Below are 10,923 nucleotides of genomic sequence, written 5' to 3'. Positions count from 1 at the left end.
AGCGGGGCGAGGGAGGAAGGAGAAGGCGCAGGCCGAGGGAAGGAAGCGGGGAGGGGAATCCGCCGGGGAGGAAGGAAGGGGGCGGGGAGAGCCAGCGGACGGGCCCCCTGCGGGAGCCGCATGGACCGCCCCGGTGGCCGGCGCGCCCCGCCGCAGCCCCCAGCGCGCCCGGGCCGCCAGCGCCGTGCCGCCGAATGGGCAGGGACTCGAGAGCGCGACCATTGGCCGGCCGCGGGGAGGCGGCGCGGGCATTGGGCAGCGTAAGGGGGCCGGGCCGCCTTCAGGAATGTACTACGGCGCGTCCGGCACGTCCGTCCGCGCCGGCTGGGCGCGCGCCTTGCCTAGGCTCCCGGGAGGCCGCGCTGGAGGCCCGGAGCCCGCCTGGCGCACCCGCCTCCCTACCTGCTCTGCCCCGGCCGCGCGGGCGCGGGGAGTCCCGGAGCCGGGCACGCGCGCGCGCACCCGGGCACACGTGCGCGCGCACACAAGGCCTCCCGGCGCGGGGTCACGTGGCCACCGGAGCTCCGCCTTCTCCCTGCTCCTCCCCCTTTCCCTCCATCTGGGTTTCTTTCTTTCCTTTCCTTTCCTTTCTTTCTTCTTTTTTTTTCAATGAACACACACCGTGTGCATCTTAAAGCCACACCGCCCCATTTCACGACTTCACTAGGCTTCTTGCTACTGCGAGTGCTTCTGCAGTTCAACCCCGTTTTTTTTAAAAAAAGAAAGTGAAGCAAATGAAGGGTTTGCGGGGGCTCCTACCGCAGGGAGGAACGTAGTAACTTGCAAACGTAAGAAAAACACATTCCACTTTCCGAAAACAAAATTTTTTAAAAATAAAAAGCCTAGTTGTGTAGACGTGCCTGACTCCAGGATCCACCTCAAAGGGTCGCGTGTTTTCCTCCTCCGCGGGAAGCGAATCCCCGGGATGTCTTGGTGACACTGGACGCGGTGTCGGGACAAACCCTCGCGATCCGCGCACAGTTTGTTTTGAATGAATCCAACATCGGGGCATTTATAATCTCCTACGTCATACTATTATTAAATATAACATGCATACCGGGTTTTGTAAAAAACTTACTATATAAACATCTGGTTAATAAAAAGGGGGGTACAAATGAACCCAAAATAATCAGGAAATTTACTCTCTCAAGGAAGCAATTACGTTTCTCTGAGTTGTAAAAAAGGATTCTGTTGTTTCTCTTTTACTTATGTCACATTCGAGATTCAAATAAAAACGCCTCTGCCTCTACAAGACTGCTTCGGTGTCTGGATTCCACGTTTATAGAACACTGACTCCCTCAAACCAAGACTGTACTGTCGGTTTTTTTTTTTTTAAGTTGGGGGAGAAAGCGGCGGGGGGAGGGCAGACGGATTTGAAGAAAGGGTGGCTTTTCCCAACGTCTTTGCTTTCCTCTTTAACTTTCCATTCTGTTTATCTTAATGCGAGGCGTTGTTCCCTGCAAGAGCCTAAGTCTTCCCTTTAGTTATAAAATAAAAGAGAGGAGGAGAAAAAAATCTGGCACACACTGGCGCACTATCCAGCACGCTGTCATTATTGGTGCAGGCCTGGGAATGCGAGCCGGACCTCCCAGTATTTGCTGCAGCTTGAGGCCAAGGTGCCTCTGAAAGGCTTTTCTTTGAGGAATTTCAGAAATTGTTTAAGCGCTTAAAAAAATATTACATTTCCCCCCGTGTCTACCGCGAGGCAAATGTTCGTGTGTGTGCGTGCGCGCGCGTGTGTGCGCGCAAAGGGCATCCCACAAAAAAGAAGACACTGTTGAAAAGAAAAGGAATAAGAGAGAAAGGAGGGGGAGCATTCCTTAATGGAAGTATTGCATGCGAGAAGGTTGGCGCTCTCTGAGGCTGCCCCGAAGCCGGGGATGCACACACTGGGTTGCCTACCTGGGTGGTCTCTCTACTTTGGTGAGCTGTTGCTAAGCAGCTAATAATAGTCATGTTTGCTGAGTAATTTCTGCCCTCCGCGAGCCAATCGCGTCGCAGAAACCCAAGCCATCTGACAGCCCCGGGGGCGGGAGCTCCAGCCTTTTTCTCTTTCGCTCGCTCTCTCCCCCTCCACCCCCTCCCCTCCTCCTCTTCTTTCTCCAAATGGAGAGAGTTCTTTTTTTTCTTCTTCCATCTCATCTATTGAATCAAGGAGCTGCTGCGGCCGCTGCCCGCTGCACACACACAGAGCGGAGTCCCCAGGTCCCGGGAGCGAGAGAGGCGCGCTGCACGGGGACAGAATGGTCCAGCGGGTTGCCGAGGAGCACAAGAAAGCAGAGTCCGGGACCGAGCAGCCACCGCGAACCCAGCAGCCAGAGCCCGAGCAGCCCGAGCAGCAGCTCCTGGATCCGCCACCGCCAGCAGCAGCCACCGCGGGAGCAGCGGCAGCGGCGGCTGCCCCGGCCCGGCAGCGCTGAGACCCGCCGGGCACCCTCGGACCCCGCGGCGGCGGCGGCTCTGCGCTTGCCCTCCGCGGCCGCTCGGGCGACCCGGGAGGCGCCGAGGGAGCCAGCGCAGCCGGCGGGAGCGACGGGGATTCGCTGGCTCTTTCTGCAGTGAAGGGGTCGCGGCGCGGGGCGGGGGGCGGGTAGGGGGTGTTGGGGACCGCAAGGAGTGCCGCGGAAGCGCCCGAAGGACAGGCTCGCTCGGCGCGCCGGCTCTCGCCCTCCCGCGAACTGGATGTGGGCAGCGGCGGCCGCAGAGACCTCGGGACCCCCGCGCAATGTGGCAATGGAAGGCGCAGGGTCTGACTCCCCGGCAGCGGCCGCGGCCGCAGCGGCAGCAGCGCCCGCCGTGTGAGCAGCAGCAGCGGCTGGTCTGTCAACCGGAGCCCGAGCCCGAGCAGCCTGCGGCCAGCAGCGTCCTCGCGAGCCGAGCGCCCAGGCGCGCCAGGAGCCCGCAGCAGCGGCAGCAGCCCGCCGGGCCGCCCGGGAAGCCTCCGTCCCCGCGGCGGCGGCGGCGGCGGCGGCGGCAACATGGCCTCGGCTGGTAACGTCGCCGAGCCCCAGGACCGCGGCGGCGGCGGCGGCGGCAGCGGCTGCATCGGTGCCCCGGGCCGGCCGGCTGGAGGTGGGAGGCGCAGACGGACGGGGGTGCTGCGCCGTGCTGCCGCGCCGGACCGGGACTATCTGCACCGGCCCAGCTACTGCGACGCCGCCTTCGCTCTGGAGCAGATTTCCAAGGTGCATTTCAGACTCTCTCCTCTCCTCCCACTTTCTCTTCCCTCCTCTAACTCTTTGGGATCGCCCCCGCCACACACACACACACACACACAAACACACTCTCACTCTCTCTCTCACACACACACACTCACACCTCTCCAGGAAAAGCAGCAGACAAGTGGGGATTGAAAAATTCAAACCCTCCCTCTAGTACTTGGAGGAAAGGGCTGTCTCAGGTCCGCAGGGGGTGGAGGTGTGTGCTTGTGTGTGTGTGTGTGTGTGTGTGTGTGTGTACACACGCCCTCCCCGGCGTGCCTTTTCCGGAGCACTGGAAAGCCGTCCACGGCGGACCACCTCAAAGGCGGCCGTGGTACTGCCCTGCCCCGTGCCCCCTGCCCTGGAACTCCCTCCTCCTGCGCCCCTGCTCCTATTTGCAGCCTAAACCCCTGTAATGCTGCCACATTTCTTAACATCTTGGAGGGGGAGGCGGAGTGGAGAGAGGCGGAGAGAGGAAGGGGGGAGGGAGCCGAAATAAAGGTGGTTTCCTTTTTTGGCAGCCGGTTTTGCTTTTGTTGAGCATGAAATCTCTGCTCCCTTAAAAAATTATTCTCGGAAAAAGACATTCCCCGTGTTTTCCAGGTTTTGAGCCGCCTCTCCTCAGGGCCTGGTAGGGGGAGGGAAAGTTGTAAACAAATTGCCACCTTAAATTCGCGGTGCGAGTCTGCGGAGCGGCCGGGTTCATTGTGTTTACGAGGCTCGCTGAAATGTGTGGAATCCGGGGAAGGCGAGCACCCAGACGGGGGCCCGCCGGGGCCGCGGCCAGCGCCGGGGAAACGCCGCGCCGGGGAGCAGCCTGCGCCGGCCTGGGCCCTTCCCTGTGCACTCGGCTGTTTTTTACGTTTAACCAGAAAGGAAGGGAGAGGAGGGAAGGATCCATGTGGCCGCCCTCTTCCGATCACAAATATTGTCGTAAGTTGCAGATGGCTGCCCCACTTCCTAATTCAGCTCACACAGCCTCTTCCAACGCTATGGAAAAGCGTCGGAGTGAACTCCGGCGGCCGCGCTCACCACGTGGATCCCCACTTACTACCACTCTAGGCGGGGGTCCAGTTGGGGGAACCCGCAATATGTTGTTCCCAAGCGCGCTCGCCCCTAGCGCCCGTCCCCGAGGGTGATGGACGGAACAGGACTGGTTTGCTGGCTCCTGAACCTTGGGTTCCATCGCTGGGATTACGCAGCCCCTCCCTTCTCAGGTCTGGGGTGACTATTGCCTGTGTCTAGTGGTTTCTCTCCTCTCTACCTCGGCTTCCTCTTCTCCTGTATTGCAGCCCCAGTGCCCCAAGTGGTACTCAGGGATCCCGCGGGTGGGGGCGCCCTGATGTCCCCGAGGTGCAGCTCCCACGCTGCGGCCCGGCTTTGATTTATGACCGAGCCCGCCCCCCCCCCCATGACGCTCAGGTCCGCCGGGGCTGCAGCCTCGAGGGCGAGTCCGTGTGCCGCGGCCACCTGCGCCCCCACGGCTGCTAGGGGCTCACCGGGCGGGTGCGCGCGAGCGGGCGTGGGCGCGCGGGCCGCGACTCCCCGGCGCTCACTCCTCCCTTCTGCTTCGTCCCCAGGGGAAGGCTACTGGCCGGAAAGCGCCGCTGTGGCTGAGAGCGAAGTTTCAGAGACTCTTATTTAAACTGGGTTGTTACATTCAAAAAAACTGCGGCAAGTTCTTGGTTGTGGGCCTCCTCATATTTGGGGCCTTCGCGGTGGGATTAAAGGCAGCGAACCTCGAGACCAACGTGGAGGAGCTGTGGGTGGAAGGTAAGAGCGCCCGCCGCGGCGCCCGCGCCCCCGGCCCGGTCCCTCCTCGCGGTTGATAGAGATATTCGCCAGCGCACACCTAGAGCCCGGCTGCGGCCGGCGAAACCCCCTGCCCGCACCCGGGGGATTGTTTATTGTTTGGGCGCCTGGCCGGGAGCCAGGCCCGCCCGACAAAGGCCGCGCTGTAATCTACTCGGGGCGCTGCGCCGGCCGAGGTGTGGTGGGAGAGAGCGGCGGGGGCGGGCCGGGGGCGCGGGGCCCCTCCGGGACGGACCACTCCGCGCGCCGGGGGCTCCCGGGCCCGCCGCCGCCGCCGCCGCCCGCCTGGGCCGCGCCCCGAGACGCGCCCCGGGGCTGGCCTCTCCCGGCCGGGCTCCCCGGCCCGGCTTCCTTCTCCTCCCCACCCCCACCCACCGCGTCCAAAGAGAAAGGAGTCGGGGGGAGCCAGAGGCCACCCCTCCGGCTGGCTGGAGTGTGCGCGCCCCCGGCGGCCGCGGCCGGCGCGCTGGGGAGGGCCGGGGGCGGGCGCAGCGCGGGCCTGCGGAGGCGGCGGCGTGTGTGGTCCTGTTTTTGGACCGCTTTCAACTCTGAGGGAAAAAACCATTTGTCTCAAGGTACAAAAAAAGCGGGGTGGGGGTGGAAGGAGTGGAAAAAAAATAGTAAGGCACAGACTGGAACGCATGTTTGCAAAGTAGATTAATGTTTCCTCGCGGGTGGGGGCTTTTTACATGGAATTATTCTGGGAGAAGGCTGCATTCTGCAGGCAAAGGAAAGAAATGTTTTAAGAACGCGGGGTTGAAGGGACCTCTTGGAGGGGTTCTGCCAGTCTTTTTTCCACGGTCCTCAGTTTTAGAGTTCTTGGGACCTTAGCAAAGCAGTTGCAGATTTAAAATAGATGTGTATTTTTTCGAGGGCAAACATTTTTACATTATTTTGGTGACACGGGCTTCCATTTTTTACCCTGCTGGTTGTTTCTTATTTATCTTTTTGGCAAATTCCAAATCCTGCTATTTGGAATCATTTTAACCCTAAACACCACTTGGGGCATCCCTTATCTTACAAGAGGGTGGTAGGGGAGAGCTGAGGTGACTCTGTAGATATTTCAAACCAAAATGCTGGAGCGTTCCTCCGGACAGCCTGTGGAAGCTGCGGACTTCTGCGCCTCATCGCTTCAATGATCCCTTTCAGGATGCTGTTGGAGACGAACCCTGGAGAATATTTCCTTAATCTCTCCTTGTTTGTGAAGATTCAGCTTGCGGAGTTTTGCAAGCCTGTGGTGGAGTTGGAGTATTTAATTGAGAAGTGACAATTAAAATAATAGTCTACATAATTAAGACAAAACATTCCTGCCTTAAGTAGTTTGGTAATTAATACAAAAGCGTTCTTTGGATTGAATCCATGGAGTAATTTACTTCAGTTCAGCGATTCAGTATCGCTGATAGATAAAAGAAGGGTTTTATCGAGCAGCTATTATGCTCCTAGCAACAAGTTTCCTGAGCACCTATGATATCCCTAGCACTGTGTTAAGCACCGTAAGAGACTCAAGTGTGTGCGACACTGCACAATTTAAAACTGTTGGGATTCGATGCATTTGGACTACATTTGGGTTCACAGTTGAAATGGGCTGTGAAAGTTACAAGAGGGTGGTAGGGGAGCTTCCATGGAAGTGGTGAGGCAGACTAGGGGTGGGGGGAGAGAATTGGAGACGGTGGGGGAAGGAGGGCATTTTAGGCAGGGGCATGACACACCAGCAGGGGCCCCAGCTGAGGAGTTTGGAAGTGATGTGATTGGCTAGACTGTAGGGGCACTGCCATAGATTCTGGGACAGAAGAGGGCCTGAGAACAGGGAGGGCCGTCTCATCCACCACTTTCCACCACTTGATCCAACCTGTATTTGTTGCCATCTGATGAGGATGACAAAACGCGATTTTGTGTTCTTAGCAAGTTTTCAGTGGACCTTTAACACGTCGAAGGAGAGAGAATGTGATTTATTTTCTTAACATTGCATATTTCTGGAAATAACTTGCTTTCTGCATAACACGACCCATTTCAAGTCCCGGAAGGAGATGCAGTGTGCTTCCTAGCAGTTTTATGGGAGCTGCCAGTTGTGTAGTGAGAGGGAGTAGAGGTTTTCTTTTTCAGTGGACTGGATGAGGACACGTCTGAGGGGCACGCTCACTTTGCTTACTTTTGGCAGTTCCAGCATGGCTCATTGGTTCTTGGGCCAAATGTTATTTACTCATTACTAATACTATCACTTGTTGAGCAACTGCCATGTACCAGGCATTTGTTATATATTATCACATGCCTTACAACTCAATAAAATAGCTGTCTATTATTACTTTATTTTGTTTTTATAACATGATAGTGGATGTAATATCTTTATGATGAGGATTGTCCCATTTTACAGATGGGAAACTATGGGTTGCTGTGTGTCTCCAGGTCTGTTTTGCCTACTGATGACATAAGTCACTTGTTCTCCTGTTGCCCTGTCCTTGATCTCTCATTCATTCATTCATTCATTCATTCATTCATTCTGTGCTAGATTCTCTCTCCCCCTAAAGAAGAAGCGACAGTTTCGTAAATGCAGATAAACCCAACTAGATAGGTGACAATACGCACTAGCCATATAGATTTAATTTCATTTGAAAGCAGAAGTAACTGTGTGGAGATCTTGTTTGTGACACAGTGAGCTGAGTGTTCACGTCAGCAGTAAGTAGTGTGAGCATTTGCATTCAGAAGTGAGAAATCTGCTGTCCTAGACCTCAGTAGACGTCCGTGAATTGAATTGAGTAGCAGCTCCAAATTTAAGTTCATTTTGTGCATCTGTCTCATAGATAAATTCCTCATGGCGATCAGTAAAGAAATCTGTTAGATGGTGCTTTGTTAAGAGGTACGTTGTTCTGAAAGTTCTGGACATGAATTTTTATATGAACTGGGCGAGAACAGAGTGCTTGCTACACAAATAAACAAAATGGATAGAGGTAGCATATTGCCCTAGTTAGAAAACAACAGAAGAGAGTAAAGTATGAGATTTTAAGGGGAGAGGGATGCTGAGGGATAGTTTGGAAGAACCTCTTTCTCTTGTGATTTAAAATCACAGGAGCGTGTGTGTGTATGCACATTGTCTTATTCTGCATATCCTCCTATCTGCCAAAGTCATGTTAATGTTATCTTTTTAATACAGCCAGCAAATTAAAGGGATCCACTCGAAAGGCTGTATCTTCAAATTGACTTGCATGCTTTGTTTAACATGCTGGGGAAATGTGGCTTTATAAAGAGTTAGACTACATCAGCCGCAATGTGCAGACTAATATATGCTAGATGAGGAAGAGTCCGTGTGCGTGCGCGGGTGTGTGCGTGTGTAGGCATTGGTGATAAGAATGATTGTATTCTGTTGTTAAAATGTCCATATAATGCTTGCCTTTTAAGAAACTGTCAATTACATGTTAAGATATCAGCTTGAGTTTTAGGGTTATAGTGTTTGCAGATGAAAATTGTCAAATCAGTTTCACATATATTGTGGAGTAGTGAGGTTTGATAGAGAATATGTTGACTGATGCAGTGGACATCTGCTATTGCAGAAACACACGACCATGGCAGCAAGGTGGGGGAGAACCTAATTGTCATTGTATAAAAATAGAAGCGTTCATTCTGCACATGTTCTCAGTACCACCATTGGTTCTGCACCGCCATTGCAGAAAGCTCTCCAGAGAGATGTTGGTGAAAAGCCACAGTCTCTGCCCTCAGGGGAACTCCGTCCAAACATTCAGCAGGCACATGGACTGGTGTGTGGGTGGTTAACATGAAGGACAGCAGTGCCAAAATGGCAGGAAAATCGGGGACATCTTCCAGGATGGCCTCAAGGGTGGAGGCCTGAGCCAGGCACAGGGGCTGGAGGGGAGAGGGTAGGGGGCTTTCCAGGCAGAAGGAACAGCATGGGCAAAGGCTCAGAGAACAGGAATGTGGTCTCCTGGAGGGCAGCCATTGCCTCCCTTTGTGGGGTGGTTGAGATTGGGTGGGAGCCTGGAAGCTGGGCTGGTCCCTCGGGGCCATTTCACAGAAGTCTCCCTGCTTGGGCTGGGGGCTGTCAGCCCTTGCTGCTAGCCATCCCTGTCTCCTGAGTGTGCTCACATGTTGGCCTCTAGTGTTTTCCCTGGAGCCATGAGTGCTTCACCTGGATCTCGCCCTTCTGGGCACAGACTGGTATTATTTTAAATCTCGCCTGTTTCTTTGTTGGTATTTCCTTTTTGTTGAGCAGTTTTAGCCCATCTCCCTCAGTATCTATTTCTTTTCATATCAACTCCCTCACTCCAGCCCTCCCTCAGACACAAGTTTCTTGCCAAGCTTCTCCAGTGATAGAACATTCATTTATCTCTCTGAGCTTTTTGTTTTTTCTAAAAGTTTGCCCAGCTCCTGGCCTCCTTTTCTGCAGAGGGCAGCAGCCTTGAAATGAATCCATATTGCCTTGGTGTTTGGATGTTAACATTGCTGCAGGCCAGTGTCAAGCGGGGAGGAGGCAGGTTGTGATTTTGACTTTTTTTTTTTTTTTAAGGAAAATAGAAGAAATTGTGTTTTTAAATACTGCATGATATGTGTAAGTGCTTTCAAGTTTGTACCTTGCTAGTGTTAACTCTTTCAGTGTTCTTGAACTCAGGCAGTCAGTTGTAGGAGATAACTGAGTTTCACCACTCCTTCAATTTGGAGCAAGGTCCCTCAGCCTCAGGACTATTGACGTTGGGGCTGGATCATCCTCTGTTGTTGGGGGCTGTTCTGTGCACTATAAGATGTTTAACAGCATCCTGGCCTCTACCCACTAGATGCCAGTAGCACCCTCCCAGTTGTGACCACCAGTGTTTCCAGTCATTGCCAGATGTCACTGGGGGAGAGGGTGTACCAAATCATCTCAGTTGAGACCCACTGGTTTAGATGCTAAAAAGATTTTGACTGAAAGACCCATGCTGTGCAGATGGAAGACGTTTACCATGATGCAGTTGTGGCTACAATGCATTGCAGAGATGCAAGAGTATTAGTCTCTTCTTTAAGATAACTCCCCCATCCCATTCCTGTATTTACTGACCCAGATAACTGTTTTTCTTAGAATGACATTAAACATCAAAGAAAAACACTATGACGGGTCGAAAGAGGAAAGAGGCCGTGGAAGAAAGAAATGCTTTATATTTGAGTACCTTTTGGTGGGGGATATCTAAATTTGCAGAAAGACTGGTTCCACCTCGACCCCAATAGCCTGAAGGTTTTTAGCATGGGTGACCTTCTGGAAAGCTTTAATAGAAGACACCACTGCCCTTGTGTATGTTGAAATAACAGCTCCTTCCGAAGCCTGGCTAGCGTGTGAACTCTTTGGTGGTGTCATTCTCCTCCAGCTGCTTCTGTCACAAACCACTCTCCCATGTCCCCCCAGGAGCCCTTATGGAGCAGAACCAAGGGACAGCAAGGGACCAAGGCGTCCCAGCGAGAAGGGCAGAATGGACTCTGCTGTCATTGCCCTTCCGCAGTGAGCACCTGGTTTCTTTTCTCTGGGGCTGCCATTTTGGGGGCATTTCACAAGGGACAGGAAGAAAAATGCAGCTCCTTTCTGCTCCCTGGACCCTCCCCTGCCATACATGGTTTGAAAGGAAGAATATGTTTAGATAGGTATTTATTAGTTTCCACTAGTGCGTATGCACAGTTAGGTGGAAGAAGTTGTGGGGTCTCTTTCATATTTGGAGAAAAACAATTGGAAATGCGAAGTTAGCAATGATTGTTTAAAAAAGAACAAATAGCCCTCAGGTGTCTTCTCCACAGGGCAGTTGACCCTGCGAATCCTCCCCATCTCTTTGCTATCTGCCATTCTTGACCCTTCAGCAAGTTGAGGGGACAGGTTGGGTAATGGGGTGTTTCAGATACATCAGATGCCGCCCGGAGGTTCCAGAAGATGACAGCTTCCAGA

General features: G+C 53.9%; 1 protein-coding gene across 2 annotated transcripts in view; it reads left to right on the top strand.

The window, feature by feature from the left end:
* Window positions 1–2,066: 2,066 nt before the first annotated feature.
* The window catches only part of PTCH1 (patched 1), a 68,177-nt gene continuing 59,320 nt past the window's right edge, over window positions 2,067–10,923 (top strand). The window contains exons 1-2 of one of the 2 annotated variants that reach the window (XM_073021390.1): window positions 2,067–3,185; window positions 4,781–4,973. In XM_073021390.1, the coding sequence (XP_072877491.1) occupies window positions 2,979–3,185; window positions 4,781–4,973 (400 nt within the window). In that variant the 5' untranslated portion in view covers window positions 2,067–2,978. Of the gene's footprint in view, window positions 3,186–3,777; window positions 4,134–4,780; window positions 4,974–10,923 lie in introns of those variants that run through there. The other variant, XM_073021391.1, reaches the window with a different exon arrangement.

The sequence above is a fragment of the Chlorocebus sabaeus genome, chromosome 12, assembly GCF_047675955.1.
Source record: "Chlorocebus sabaeus isolate Y175 chromosome 12, mChlSab1.0.hap1, whole genome shotgun sequence".
NCBI lineage: Eukaryota > Metazoa > Chordata > Mammalia > Primates > Cercopithecidae > Chlorocebus > Chlorocebus sabaeus.
Note: the sequence above shows the minus strand (reverse complement) of the source record. Positions and strands in the feature narration are given on the sequence as shown.